Source organism: Sus scrofa, chromosome 9 (genome assembly GCF_000003025.6).
Source record: "Sus scrofa isolate TJ Tabasco breed Duroc chromosome 9, Sscrofa11.1, whole genome shotgun sequence".
NCBI classification, from domain to species: domain Eukaryota; kingdom Metazoa; phylum Chordata; class Mammalia; order Artiodactyla; family Suidae; genus Sus; species Sus scrofa.
The window spans coordinates 52,612,777-52,628,640 of NC_010451.4; the positions used below are offsets into that span (position 1 = coordinate 52,612,777).

At 46.8% G+C, this 15,864-nt stretch overlaps 1 protein-coding gene across 2 annotated transcripts in view; it reads right to left on the minus strand.

The window, feature by feature from the left end:
* FEZ1 (fasciculation and elongation protein zeta 1) overlaps positions 8,399-15,864 on the minus strand; it is a 51,486-nt gene continuing 44,020 nt past the window's right edge. For both annotated transcript variants that reach the window (XM_013979543.2, XM_021063094.1), the window contains 2 exons: positions 11,465-11,530; positions 8,399-8,760 (listed from right to left, as the gene is read on the minus strand). In XM_013979543.2, coding sequence (XP_013834997.1) covers positions 8,744-8,760; positions 11,465-11,530 — 83 coding nt within the window. In that variant the 3' untranslated portion in view covers positions 8,399-8,743. The remainder of the gene's footprint in view (positions 8,761-11,464; positions 11,531-15,864) is intronic.

Consider the following 15,864-nt stretch of genomic DNA (forward strand, 5'->3'; position numbering starts at 1 on the left):
TAGGCCAATGCCCTTCAGGTGTGTGCATCTTAGCACCTCTTTCATTTTAAGACAAGGGTTTGATTTATTTTTCATCTCATTACACTCTTTAAAATTATGTGCATCTCATTACACTCAGTGCACTGAGACGACTTATTTCAGGTGTAGACATTACACCCAGTATTATCAGGCAAAATTTTTTTTTCATTTCATTACAAGCCTTACAATTTATGTACATCTCATTACAATCAGCCATTTAAGACAATTCCCTTCAGTTGTGTATATCTCATTATACCTTTTCATTTTCAGATTTTTTTTTTCGTCTTATTACACCCAAGCATTATCCAGAGAACTCAGTTCGGATGTGCAGCCCTCACATCCACCTGTTCTTTCATGAATTTCTGGGTGGTTGTTCCCCCTGTGGTCTTGCAACATTTTTATTACAGCAAACTCATTTCAGGCCAGCCCTGCCTGTCTGTGGGCCTCTCCTGACTCCTTGGCAGGAAAAGATCTCTAGGTTCCCTGGATTTGGCCCAGATTCTGCCAATATGTCCCCTCACACACAGGGACCATCTAAATTAACATCCTTACCTGCACAGCCTGGGGTGAGAAAGGATGGTCGCTATGTTCCCATGTCCCCTTTCAGCTGAGTTTCTGTGAAACTCGAGTCCTGTGGACGACAGAGCAGTGGGTCCTCAGCTCCTCAGGACAATCCCACCTCTGCTGAAGAAGCTGAGACTGACATATCAGTCCAGGTTCCCAGCAGCCAGTCTGCTCCACACTTGCTGATGCCTTTTTGACCATAAGGCACTGTGTATCCACGCAGGCTCACGTTTTGGAAGGAGGTGATAACCTAGCTCCCTACTGATGAAATCCCCCAGTACCTCCGGCCCAGTGGCAGCTTCGTCTCTCCCCCAGCCCCGACCCCCAGGGACTTCTCAGCTGGCGGCACTTTAAAATCATCCAGCAGGAGTTCCCGTTGCGGCTCAGGGAAAACGACTAGTAACCAATAGGTTTTGGGTTTGATCCCTGGCCTCACTCAGTGGGTTAGGGATCCAGCGTTGCTGTGAGCTGTGGTGTAGTTTGCAGACTCGGCTCAGATTCCATGTTGCTATGGCTGTGGTGTAGGCTGATGGCTATAGCTCTGATTCAAGCCCTAAGCTGGGAACCTCCATATGCCGCAGGTGTGGCCCTAAAAAGCAAAAAAAAAAAAAAAAAAAAAAAAAAAAAAAAAAAAAAAATTAAGATAAAATATAAAGTAAAATCACCCAGCAGCTTCGGAGGTGCAGCTCCTTCTTGATCTGCTAGACCAGATCATCCAAGGGTGCAGCTGTAGGGGCATTTTGTTTTTTGTTTTGTTTTGTTTTGTCTTTTCAGGGCCACTCCTGCAGCATATAGAAGTTCCCAGGCTAGGGGGAATTGGAGCTGCAGCTGCCAGCCTACGCCACAGCAACACCAGATCCTTAACCCACTGAGTGAGGCCAGGGATCAAAACTGCAACCTCATCGTTCCTTATTGGATTTGTTTCCGCTCGCCACAAAAAAAAAAAAGAAAAAAAAGAAAATTGTCTTCCTCCCTTTACTTACCATCCACCTGCAGCCTTGGAAGCCTGGCGCCTCCCAGGGCAGAAAGGCCAAAGTTTGCACAGACTCCCCTGACCCCTCCAGCTTCAAGGCCAAGAGCTGAGAGCTGCCCTCTGGGGGCAGATGGAAGAAGAAGAAACCCTCAAAAAGCTTTCTTCCAGGCTTCTTTCATATAAGGAGATCTGCAATTCCAGTCTCGAAACTCTATTTATTATTATTTTGGGGGGGCACCCATGGCATATAGAAGTTCCTGGGCCAAAGACAAATCCAAGCCATAGCTGTGACCTATACCATAGCTGCAGCAATGCCAGATCCTTAACTGCTGTGCCACAATGGGAATTCCTCACGCCTCTTGAATTAATCCTCATGTCCCCACCTGTGCGGCCTGATCATAAAGTATGTGAGGCTTCTGTGTGTGTGTCTGGGGGGGTCTGTGTGCTTCGTCTTCTGTCACTCTACCTGTATCCCTGACAATGAAAATAAATATGACTTTTTGCTCTCCACCCCCCACCCCCCCACTTCCCCACCAATAGACCTGCTGAGAAACCAGAATATGGTCCAGCTCTGCCCGTCTCCTTGTCCAGGAGAGCCCAGAAGTCACTGGTTCTAGAATCAGATGGGCCAACACTAAGCAGGATTTAGAGAGGAGGAAGGGTGGGGTGAGGCTGAATCTAGGGGAACAGGCCACATCCTATCTTTGTTTGTTTGTTTGTTTTGTCATTTCTTGGGCTGCTCCCACGGCATATGGAGGTTCCCAGGCTAGGGGTCTAATCAGAGCTGTAGCCGCCAGCCTATGCCAGAGCCACAGCAACGCGGGATCCAAGCCGCGTCTGCGACCTACATCACAGCTCACGGCAACACTTGATCCTTAACCCACTGAGCAAAGGCAGGGATCGAACCCGAAACCTCATGGTTCCTAGTCGGATTCGTTAACCACTGCGCCATGACGGGAACTCCCACATCCTATCTTGTTTTGGTTTGGCTTTCAGGTCTTCTGCATCTATTGGATTGAAAAAATAATGAGGCTCAAGAAGTCAGTGGGCCTGGCCCTTTCTCTACATTCCTTGACGTTTACCAGCAAAAATAAGTCATAAGTGGAATTCCCTTGTGGCACAGCAGGTTAAGGGTCCAGAGTTGCCAAGGCAGTGGCTCGGTTCACTCCTGTGTCTGGGGTTCGATCCCTGGACTAAGAACTTCCATATGCATGATTTCAGCCAAATAAACAAATCAGAATTTATTGAGCATTTAGCATATATAAGATACTGTAAATGATTCAAAACAACTGAGTTACTGGCATTATTATTAATGTTAATATTCCTATTTCTAAAATAAAGAGACAGGCTCAGAGAAATTAACTTTTCTCAAAATTATTTAGTAAATATGTAGTAGAGCTGGGATTTTTTTAACCTAAGCCCCAAACCCATGCTCTGCCTATGAGGTACTTTGCCTTCTGAGCTTTGGCTTGACCAGGCCTGGCCTTCAGGGTCAAAGGCAGAAGCTCCCATCTTCCCTGAAATCCTTGAGGGTTTTCCTCCTCTAAGTCTCCCAGATGAAACAGTTTCAAAGATATGGGACCCATGCTTTAGCCTGTTTCTCCCACAGGAGCCCACCTGCTCCCACTGGAACCATTTACACTTGGGGGAGCAGGAGGTGGCAGGACCTAGGTCCTTAAGACCTTGCTCTCCATACCTTTCTAGGAGGGGGGCTGGGGCTGCAGGAGGGGCCTGGGGAAGCTAGTCCTGGCGGAGAAGACACTGTGAACTGTCAACGGACTGGGACAAAGAAATGGGCACCAGCAAGGTCCATTGTGCCCTTGCTGATGATTGCTCAGAAGTGTCGTGGGGATGGATGCGTGAGGTCAGGAACGGCTGAGTCCTGAGATCTGTCAGAGATGACAGCTGACATCTAAGCCTCCCGCACTCTCGGCCCTGTAGGTGACTCTTTTCCTCTTGTTCAGAGGGCAAGGCCGGGTTCTTGGATTTTTTTTGGTCTTGACCACTGAGAGTAAAACCAGGTTGAACGAAGGAAGAAGGAAAAGGAAGCTTATCTCTGGGAGATAGAGCCCAGAATGGGCCCCAGACAAAGCGGGGAGGCCACTGAGAGCAGAGGGCAGGCCTGGGGCATTGTCAGATCTGGACCTTTGATGGGAAAAACAAAAAGATTCTGTTCAAGGAGGAGAGGAGAGAGAAGTAGAAATACACTGGGATTGAATGCAGACACCTGGCCTTTCACACACTGGCTTCTCTGGTTGTGTGATTCATTTTCCTGTTCTTGGGCAGGTGGGGAGTGGAAGAGAGAATGAAGGCAGACAGAGGATAGAGGAAGGAAAGAAAGAGAGGGAGGGAGAGAGAGAGGGAACTAAATGTATGTGTGCATGTCTCTGGGGTTTTTCAGACAAAGCTATTATCAAAATGCCAACCAGCGCCTGCCTGGCCAATTTGCATATTCCATGCTGTGCTCTTTGAAGCAGGATGAATATGCATGAGGGCTTGGGCGGGGTGTGGAACTGCTGGGCTATGGGTTAAGGTGGCTCATTGTTCTTTTAAAAGAAAGCCATTAATATGAAGCCAAGCACCTTCCTGGTCAGCAGAGTGGCCTCTGTGTCGCCTCTCATAAAGGGAAGAGGAGAGCCAAGCTCAGGCTCAGACAGAAATCCTAAGGACCCTTCTTTCATCCTCCCAAGGAAATAGATAATCAGGTACCATCAAGAACGGGAGCATCTCGTCTCCAAGAGCAGCATCTAATTACTCTCCCCTCCACGCATACTAATCATGGAGGTTGGCCCGGGTGGGAGTCGATGCTCCCAGCTCCCTCAGAAACAAGGCTGCCCCTCCCAGTTCATGCTTCTGCTTGTGGAGGGCTGGGCCCCTCGGATACACCCTGCTCTCAGCCTTTGCTGAGACCCCAAGTGCTCTCTGTGACTGGACTGTGTGGGGAGTCCCTAGGACACTGTGGTGCTCAAAACACAACTGTGGAGCGGACTCATCCACATCCTTTAGGACCTGGTTAATCATTCATCCTAAGATACCTGGAGGACCACAACCATGGCCATCTCCTCCCTGAAGATAGTTACTGAAGTAACTAGTAGCTGAAGATAGTTACTCTGTAGCTATCATTCCAATGAGCATGCAAAAGGTTTATTTCATCCTAAAAATTCAGTGTGTCTGGAGTTCCCATCATGGCTCAGCAGTGATGAAACTGACTAGTATCCATAAGAACAAGGGTTCGATCCCTGGCCTAACTTAATGGGCTAAGGATCCAGCGTTGCCATGAGCTGTGGTGTAGTTCGCAGACACAGCTCAGATCTGGCATGGCTGTGGCTGTGGTGTAAGCTGGTAGTGGCAGCTCCGATTTGACCCCCGGTCTGGGAACGTCCATATGCCGCAGGTGCAGCCCTAAAAAGACAAAAAAAAAAAAAAAAAAAAAAAATCCAATGTATCCCAGAAAACTTCGTGAACCAACACCCTTCCCTTTGGGTTTTCTTTCTGAGACACCACCTATGCCTTCCATCCTGAAATAGAGAGACAAGGATAGAGAATGCGGGGACGTTCCATTTGGACAAGAGCTTGTCCCTACAGGAGTCTTTGTTTCAGCTCTGCACTAAGGCTGCTGTTGGTCCCTACAGTGGCCATTTCCTTACCAAGACTAGACCACATCAGGCTTAGAAAACCCACATGGAGGCCTTTAACTGATGGGGACACACCTCCATAAAGGAACCTGCTGGCCAGACCAAGCCCCACCTGCCCAGGAGGGGGCCCCCACAGGTCTTGGCTCCCTAATGCCCCTGGCTGAGTGTGGACATCCTAGATGGATTTGAACTTTGCCATTGGGACTGACTGGAGTCTGAAGTATCCTCCTCCCTGGGATTCTTCCTGGACCTTATGATGGATGGTCCTGAAGGATTCAGAGAGGAGAGGTGGGGGGAGACGGTAACCACACCATCCATGCTTCCCAGGACAGACCCCAAGAGTCAGACTTCCAGCAACTCTGAAAACTTAGTAACACATCTCTAAACTTAATGCAAAGACCAATTCACCCAATGCCAGGAAACTCATTAAAATGCAGCTTCGGGGAGTTCCCGTCATGGCTCAGCAATAACAAACCCGACTAGTTTCCATGAGGATGAGGGTTCAATCCCTGGCTTCACTCAGTGGGTTAAGGATCTGGCATTTCTTTGAACTGTGGTGTGGCTTGGATCTGGCATTGCTGTGGCTGTGGTGTGGGCCAGCAGCTATAGCTCCAATTGGACCCCTAGCCTGGGAACTTCCATATGCCATGGGTGTGGCCCTAAAAAAAAAGATTCAGCTTCGGGTGAGGGTGGGGCTCTGAGTTTTGTTATTTCTTTCTTTCTTTTTTTTTTTTTTTTTTTTTGTCTTTTTGCCATTTCTTTGGGCTGCTTCTGCGGCATATGGAGGTTCCCAGGCTAGGGGTTGAATCGGGGCTGTAGCCGCCGGCCTACGCCAGAGCCACAGCAACGCGGGATCCGAGCCGCGTCCGCAACCTACACCACAGCTCATGGCAATGCCGGATCGTTAACCCACTGAGCAAGGGCAGGGATCGAACCCGCAACCTCATGGTTCCTAGTTGGATTTGTTAACCACTGCGCCACGACAGGAACTCCCAAGTTTTGTTATTTCTAAGAAGTTCCTAGGTATTGTCTCGGCTGCTTGCCTGAGCCCCAAGTGTTGAGTAGTAGGAGCAGAGGAAAAAACTATGCAAAACCAGGAGAAACTGATTGAAGATCTCCCCTCAATCCCTGATGTGGACAAGAGAGAAACAGCAGCCGTTGCTGCCACCCTCCCTCCTCCTAGACTCACCTCCGATATGGAGCGTCTCCTTGACACTTGAGATTTATTTTTAACTGCCAGCAGCTTTGATTAGCTTGTCTCTGCTGCTTCAGACACCTGCTGGCAGGGTAAATTGGGGGAAAGGAGCAGCTGACCCAGATCTCTCAAACCCAAGGCAGGAAGGAAAGCTCTTGGGGAGTCACAGCTTCCCTGTAATTGGCTAAGTGTACATTGTGCTGAGGGCCACTCACCCCGATAGTGGCCCATTGCCCCATGGCCGTAGCACCAATGAACACTGGGCTTCAGTTTTTCCCTTTGTCAAAGCTCTGGTACTTAGGTCCCTTTTCTGACATCTGAGGACTTGCATGGGGACCTTGGGGTGCTTCCTTTCATCTTCCTATAGCAGCCAGAGCTCTGTCTACGCACAAGTCCTACTCTGTATGGATGCCTGACCAGAGTTGCAGGCACTGGTGTGGTTTCCCTGTTTGGGTCAGTCCCCCCTCACCTCCAGGGAAGATGGTACTGCTAGAAAAACAGAGGCCCAGGGAAAGAGAGGCAGGGCAACAAGAATGCCTTGTATTGGCACCTGCACCCATCTGCAGTCTGCTGCAGAGTTGCCCGTGTGACAAGGCATGGCTTTCCATGTGGTGTACAAACACCAGACTCCTAGGAGGGGTGGAGATCTAGCTGGAGCAGAGGCCAAGAGCCAGTCTGACTCCACCACTCTGTGCTTCTTGATCTCGGCTGTCTCTCAGGGTAATGCCACTACCTATGTAGGTTGCTGGGACATGAGAGAATCTGTAGGGGTGATGAAGCCTGTGGCAGGCACATAGCAAATACCTGATAAAAGGTTTTGTTTCAAGGGATTCCCATTGTGGCTCAGTGGGTTAAAAACCCAACTAGTATCGATGAGGATGTGGGGTCGATCCCTGGCCTCTCTCAGTGGGTTAAGGAGCTAGCGTTGCCATAAGCTGAGGCATAGGTCAAAGATGTGGCTCGGATCTGGTGTTTACATAGCTGTGGCCTACATAATTGCAGCTACGTAATTGCAGCTCTGATTTGACCCTCAGCCCAGGAACTTCCATATGCCCCAGGTGTGGCCTTAAAAAGAAAGAAAAAAAAAAAAAAAAAAAGGTTTTGTTTCAAGACAGGACTGTAAGATTCTGCAGAGTTTATAACATTCAAGCCAGAAGATGGAAGCCAGGAGGTTTCAGGTGGTGGTAAAGTTGAGTCCCCTCTGGATACGAGGACAGCTTTCACCTGTTGGTCCATCAAGGCTGGCAGCTGCCTGCCACTGATGCTGGAGCCTGCAGGGAGGAGCCAAGGGCTGCAGAGGCGGTAGGGAGGGCACCCAGGGTCAGAGGGTACCAGGGGTCGATGGGGGCAGTGGGGAAAGCAGGTGCAAGCCCCCAGGCTGGGAGAGCCCAATAGATCTGATGCCGTCCAGCCTCCAGGAAGCACCCTGGCCATCCAAACAGGAGGCTCCACGACCATCTGGCTCCCGCCTGAGCCTCACTTTCTATCTGCTCACTGCACAATCTTCTAACACACTCTGTAGCTGCCTTTAAAACTGCCAGGCAGGGAAGTTCCCGTTGTGGCACAGTGGTTAACGAATCCGACTAGGAACCATGAGGTTGCGGGTTCAGTCCCTGCCCTTGCTCAGTGGGTTAACGATCCGGCGTTGCCGTGAGCTGTGATGTAGGTTGCAGACGACGGCTCTGGCGTAGGCTGGCAGCTACAGCTCCAATTGGACCCCTAGCCTGGGAACCTCCATGTGCCGCGGGAGCGGCCCAAGAAATAGCAACAACAACAACAACAACAAAAAAGACAAAAGACAAAAAAAAAACTGCCAGGCAGGAAGCTCTTAGGAGACTTCAGACAGCAGCTGCCATGACCCACGGCAGGGCAAGTGCCCCACCCCCACCCCGCTGGTCCCTAAACACAGCGTTGGCTGCTGCAGGCCACAAATGGCAGAGAGGCAGCTCCACACCCTTTCTCTAGAGGTTTGTGCAACAGGGCCATGGGACACCACACTCCAAAGCACATGAAGAATATTAATTAAACGAAGGTTTATTTCAAAATTAGTCTTCGGGTATAAGCTGGTTTTGAGGGCTAGAGCCGGAGTACATCATGAGTGGTGACAGCATCTGCCATCCTCCGCAGACATGGGCGGGGAGGAGGCAACCACACCAGCCCTGCCCGTCGGTCATGCATCCAAGGGTTACTAGGACTAGAAGCCAACAGCAAAGGACCCCGCGCGCTTGCTCATTTTAATCCGGATTAAGCTATACACGTTTAAATACACGTCGGAGGCTACGTGGTGTCATGCAGTCCCTGGGGTGGGATGGCTCTTGCTCAGTGACCTCCACAGCAAGGCTGCTCCCAAGGGCAAGGTTAAGTAGGACAGAGCACTGGAAAGAGAAGAGGAGAGAAGATAGGTCAAAGCTAGTGTGGGGCCAGAGCTGCCAGCCCAGGGTGGCCATGCCCGGGGGCATCCCGCCAGCCTCTTGCCAGTGTCCTCAGCATAGAGAACTGTCCCCTTAGAACCAGGGAATGGTGACAATCATGTGTCTTCCTTTCAGAAGGAGGAAGAGACTAAGAGACTATTTTCAGTGTATTGATGAAGTGTGTGGTCTCTGACGCTCATCTGCTTGGGTTCGAATCCTGGGTCTGGCTGTTACTAATTCTACGACCTTTGGGAAATAACGTTTCCTACCTACCTGTGTTTGTTTCTCCATGTATACAGTAGACTGTGCCTCTGCCTACCTCACAGGGCTGCTCAGAGGCAAATAGAAAGTGCTCAGTAATGTTAACTAGTTTTATAAACTCACTGACATTTCAGTGGATCGTGAGGGGTAAAGTCTAGCACTCAGGCTCCCAGACATCCAGAACCCACTTCTATAAACCTCCTTGGAGAAATCCAATGCTCTTTAAAAACCTATACGAGTCAGAAGTTCTTCCCCATGTTTGGCCTAAATCCATCCTGCAGAAATTTAAGATAAATCTCTCTGATTCTTATGGAAAAAATACAACTCGGAGGTTCTAAACCGAAGTCCTCAAGCCTTTGGAAACTGTAACCAAAGTTGTCTGTGCATGTGGAGAAAAACCTAAGGGAAAAAAAGGATCTGACAATGAATGACCATCAGTGGACCCTGTTATGGAGTCAATGTTTGTGTCCCTCTCCACACCCAACCCTGCAGAATTCATGTTGAAGCCCTAACCCCTAGTGCAGCTGTATTTGGAGGTGGAGCCTCTGCGAAAGTGGGGTTCAATGGGGTCATATGGGTGGGGCTCTCATCTGATAGGAGCCGTGTCCTTGTGAGGAACACCAGAACATTCTGGTGTTCTCGCCTTACACTCACACAGAAGAAAGGCCATGTGAGGACATAGCAAGGAGATGGCTGTTTACAAGCCAGGAAGAGAGCCCTCACTAGAAACTGAATTCACTGTCCCCTTGGTCATGAACTGCTACCCTCCAGAGCTATGAGACATATATTTCTGTTGTTTAAGCCACCCAGGAGTCTGTTTTAGCAGCCTAAGCAGACTAATACAGATATTAGCATCCCCAGAGGAAGACAACTAGATGGTGGGTATCTCTTAATGGAAGTTGACAATCCCTGATAATACAATGCTTATCAAAAGATTTGTGAATGATTTTCCACTGAGTTCTCTGGCCCTGTCTGCTCTGGTCTGGTGTGGTATTCTGAATCTGATCAAGCTTCTAGCTCTGATGGGCAACAGGGAGTAGAAAAGGTGTAAGAACATATTAAATTAAACCATGAGGATGCAACTACCTGGCAAAAGCTAGATTGAGGAAATGCTATGGGGCAAACAACCTGGTTTCCATAAAAATAAAACTCAAAGAGAGAGGAAGTAAAGGGGAACCTATGTAATATATATTAAATGAGACAATATCTTACATTTCTATAATGGAAAAGAATCCGGAAAAGAATATGTATAAAACTGAACCACTTTGCTGTAACCTGAAACTCGCACAACACTGTAAATCAGATATACTTCAATAAACATAAATAAATAAGAGCCTTAAGAGCTATATTATGCAATTGCAATGCATGGACCGTCTTTGGATCCTGATTCAAACAAACCAACAAAAAATTTTATAGGGAAATCTGAACACTGGTTGAATAGTTAAAGATATTTTTTAAATTTAAATTTTTATAGTTGTGATCAAGATATTGTGACTATGTTTTTTGAAATAGTCCTTATGTTTAAGAAATGTACATTGAAATATTTATGGATGAAAAAGTATCTAATGCTTGGTCTATGCTTCAAAATAGTATGGAGATGAGAAGTTGGGTAGGGATATAAATGAGAGTAGATCGGCCATGAGTTGATGATCATTAAAGCCAAACGCTAAGTTCATGAGAGTTCACTATACCATTTACTATAGTTTTATTTATTTATTTATTTATTATTTTTATTTTTTTATTTTTTTTTGCTTTTTAGGGCCACACCCTCGGCATATGGAAGTTCCCAGGCTAGGGGGTCGGAACAGAGGTACAACTGCCAGCCCACGCCACAGCCACAGCAGTGCAGGATCGGAGTCGCATCTGTGACCTACACCACAGTTCACAACAACATCGGATCCCTAACCCACTGAGCAGGGCCAGGGACAAACCTGCATCCTCATGGTTCCTAGTCGGGTTCATTAACCACTGAGCCATAAAGGGAACTCCCTGTACTATTAAATATGTTAGAAGTTTTCACAGTAAAAGATGAAACAAAAAATATTTATGAAAGGATGGAACTAATCATGACTCTAGTTTGCTGCCTTTCAAGTAGCTGAAACTATTAGCATATTCCCAGGTTTTGTTTTTGCCAACTGAGCAGACCAAGTTTTGCAGAACTTGGACAATAAGTTTTTTGTTGGTTTGGCTGCTCTTCGCGTGGAGTCACTCTGGTGACTTGGGGGTGATGGAATCTTCTCCTCAGGCCTCCTAGCAACATCCAAAGGCAACAGCCTCCTCACAATTGTCCACTGAGTCTCCCGGCCATGCCCGGTCTGGACTGGCTTGGACACTCTGGGAGGACAGCTGTTCTGGGGGAGGGCCCCCAGAGGCAGCTTCTGCTTCCCATGGCCAGGGCTTCTCTTACCTTTTAAAATGTAGTCCGTCAGCAAAGTGGGCACCTTCTCATTATCTTCCTTCATGGCAAAGAGAACTGGGAGGGGGAGAGAGAGGAGCCAAGATGCATCAGGGCGCAGAGCTCTTCCAAGGCCAGACAACCCACCTATCCCGAGTGAGTGAGAGAGGTGACAAGGACTCCAGACATTCGCCGAGTACTGAGCAAAGTCTAGAAAACTCTCAGAAGAGTCAGCATTCCACCTGCTGATGAAGGAGAATCCACCAAGAGAGCCAGATAACTGATAACTTGATTTTTCCCTTTGTCTTTTGTCCTTTACCTTTTAAAATTTTTATTTCTTGGTCATCTATAATGTCCACTCTATCTCCTAAGTATCTCCTTTTTTTGGCCATGCCCACAGCATGCAGAAGTTCCCAGGCCAGGGATCGAACCCGAGCCACACCAGTGACTCAAGCCACAGCAATGACAACACCAGATCCTTAACCGCTAGACCACCAGGGATCTCCCTAACTATGTACCTTTAATAATTATAAAAATAAATAAAGCAGAGTTCCCACCATGGGTCAGTGGTTACAAACCCGTCTAGTATACATGAGGACATGGGTTCGATCCCTGGCTTTGCTCAGTGGGTTAAGGATCTGGCATTGCCGTGAGTGGTGGTATAGGTCACAGATGTGACTCAGATGTGGCATTGCTATGGCCGTGGTATAGGTCAGCAGCTGCAGCTCTGATTTGACCCCTAGCCTGGGAACTTCTACATGCCACAGAAGCAGCCCTAAAAAGCAAAATAAATAAATAAAGCAAATTTTAAAAGAATCAGCTTTCAGATGTAATCCAAATGTTAATAACAGCTGTCACATCACTGAGTTACTTATAAATCTATCTTTAAAGACATTCTATTCATATGAACATACATTATTATTAGAAAAGTTCTCACCTCCAGCTCTTTAATAGCAACGGAATTTAATTTAACAAATATCTATTTTTGGGAGTTCCTGTTGTGGTTCAGCAGTAACCAACCTGATTAGTAAACATAAGGATTCAGGTTCTATCTCTGGCCTTGCTCAGTGGGTTAAAGGATCCAGCATTGCCATGAGCTCAGATCTGGCATTGCTGTGGCTGTGGTGTAGGCTGGCAGCTGTAGCTCTGATTCGACTCCTAGCCTGGGAACTCCCATATGCCACAGGTATGGCCCTAATTACTCAATGCCCAGCACAGCGCTAGAATTTGCAGAAAGGCAAAAGTGTTAGCGACCCTCAAGGAGCTTACAGACTTCTTGTTTTGTGTGTGCTTGTTTTGTCTTTTTAGAGCCACACCTGCAGCATATGGAGGTTCCCAGGCTAGGTGTCCAATCAGAGCTGTAGCTGCCGGCCTACACCACAGCCACAGCAACACAGGATCCAAGCCTCATCTTGGACCCGCACCATAGTTCATGGCAACACCGGATCCTTAACCCACTGAGCAAGGCCAGGGATCGGACCTACATCCTCATAGATGCTAGTTGGGTTCGTTAACTGCTGAGCCATGATGGGAACTCCAGAATTCTTGTTGAAACGGGATATGACCTACCCATGAAGCAAACAAGAAGAAAGTTACTAAAGCCTAAAGGCTTCCTTTTTTTAAGTTTTAAAAATAGAGGAGTTCCCATTGTGGCTCAGCAGTAACGAACCCAACTAGTAAGAACCCGACTAGTAACCATGAGGTTGCAGGTCTGATCCCTGGCCTCATTCAGTGGGTTAAGTATCTAGGATTGCTGTGAACTGTGGTGTAGGTCACAGACATAGCTCAGATCCTGCATTGCTGTGGCTGTGGTGTAGGCCGGCAGCTGTAGCTCTGATTCAATCCCTAGCCAGGGAACTTCCATATGCCACATATGCAGCCCTAAAAAGCCAAAAAAAAAAAGTAGAAAGAAAGAAAAAAGTTTTAAAAACAGATCTTTTTTCTGTTATTAAACTAGGTGGCACTTTCTCATATTCATAATTTATGCTGTGAAAGTCAGCTTTGTAGAAAACCCTTTAAGAAAAGTATCTGGACTTTGTTTATAATATCAAAAAATGAGAATGGGAGTTTATCCAATGATAGATTACTTTATCACTAGATGTCTTAAGTAAACTATGGTATATATATATACACAGTCTTAAACAGCTTTATGAAAAATGAGAGCGATCAATATGTACAAGACATACTTATCAAAGGAGAAAGGCTGCAGAGCTTTGTGTATTAATTTTAGATGAATAAATAATAAATGCTAATAGCCACAGAACAAATCTGGAAGCATGTGCATGGAACAGTTATAAGTGGTTACCTCTGAGTGTGAGGCCCCAGAGGATGTTCCTTTCTGCCTTGTATCTCTACAGTGTCCGGCTTTTTCCAATGAACATGTAGTATTTTTTCAAGTGGTGAAAACACTACAGAGCAGCTGGCCTCAATGGCTAGGATCAGGAGGCAGCCGTAACAATGGAGGGACACTCGGTCCATTCCCAGGTCCTTGCTCTGCCTAGTTGCAAGTCAGAGTCATGAAGCTTGACTCCAAAACTCAGGAGTGGGTGAGGAACAGAGCCTGAGGGTGGCAGGAGTCCATGGCCAGGTCCAGAAAAAGAACTGGACCAGAGGCCCTCTAAGCATTGGTTTCTTTTGTCTCATTTCTTCTGTATTTTTGGGTATGAATTAATATCAATGTAACAGGCTGGAAATACTTTACACCTGAGCACAGAAGACTAAATGCTGCCCACCAAGAAGACAGAGCCATAAAAATACAACAAATGCACTCAGTTAATATGTGACTAAGGTGGAGTTCCCGTCGTGGCGCAGTGGTTAACGAATCCGACTAGGAACCATGAGGTTGCGGGTTCGGTCCCTGCCCTTGCTCAGTGGGTTAACGATCCGGCGTTGCCGTGAGCTGTGGTGTAGGTTGCAGACGCGGCTTGGATCCCGCGTTGCTGTGGCTCTGGTGTAGGCTGGTGGCTACAGCTCCAATTCAACCCCTAGCCTGGGAACCTCCATATGCCGAGGGAGCGGCCCAAGAAATAGCAACAACAACAACCAAAAGACAAAAGACAAAAAAAAAAAAAAAAAAAAATATGTGACTAAGGTGATCTCCAAAATCTAAAATGTATATGAACTGTCCAGTCCCCAGAGCTGGTCTTTGGCCGACATCCTTGACTTAGGAGGGGGACAAAAAGAAGACAGTGTTCGCAAGCCCACACAAGGATATGCCCAAAAAGAGAGCTTTCATAACCTGCAGGAGAATTGGTATTCAGGAAAGTTGGCAGCTTTTTCTTTGAAAAGGAATAAAGTATTATAATGTGGTATGTCCACATGACAGAAGAGAGAGCCATAAAAAGAATGTTAACCAAATGTTAACGGATGTGACTAAAATCATGATATGAAATTTTATAGCCAGTATAATCCCAACTATATGGAAAAGGCATAAAATACTGTGGCTGAAAAATACCACAGTGCAGGGAACCAGAAGTTATTTGTTTCCCTTTGTTCACTTTTCTATGTTTCCAAAGTATTCTAAATGATGGATATACTCCAGCTTTGAATGTTTTAAATGAACTTGAAAAATATAAACAAACCCACTGTTTCTTAATTAAGACGAAAGGATTTTACATTGCATTCCTGAACAGGTATCTGTAATAAATTTATAACTCTTCCCTTTTTTTAAAAAAGAGCATGAAGTATATCAACCTTCATAATTTGTCCAAATTATTTTCCAAACGCTTACTCCTTGTGACAACATAAACACCAATAAATGTCAGCTCATTTCTATCTGCTCCCTTTAAAAAAAAAAAAAAAGAACAACCTTAGTGTGTATTTATGCAAATAAAGGAGCTTCAAATGAGTTAAGAGGAAGCCGAGGTACTTTGAATTTAAAATTCCAGATTCTCAAGGTCGCAGTATCCACTGATGTAGGCAAGATTTCTGTTTACCAGAACCTCCTGCTTTAGTTCTCCAAAATTCGAAAAATGAAACTGGGCACCTTTAGCACTGGGCCTATCTCCCCCAGTGAAACCAATGAAGCTCTTCTTCCCATCCCCTAGAGCATCAAACATCCCCGTGGCAGTCCCATCCCTCAGAGGCTGCATGGCAATGGGCTGGGCAGCCTGGTTAGTGTGTCACTCAACTCGGTCCACAGCCCACGGTTGCCAGGGAGACGGATGTTCTCCTGATTCACTGAGCCTGTCCCCACATCTCAGCCTAGGATTTTTCTCTTCCTAAAAGAATTAAGCTGACACTGATGGCTAAGACCATGTGCCCCCGGCCCTTTGGGGGTTGTAGTGTTTGATGTATATTTTGCCTACCAAAGGCCCTTTATCACGTGCTGTTTTCTCCCAGAGCTCACAATGTGTATTAATATTACTTGACAATAGAGTCCAAGTGTAGGAGAGGAGACAGTCATTGCCTAG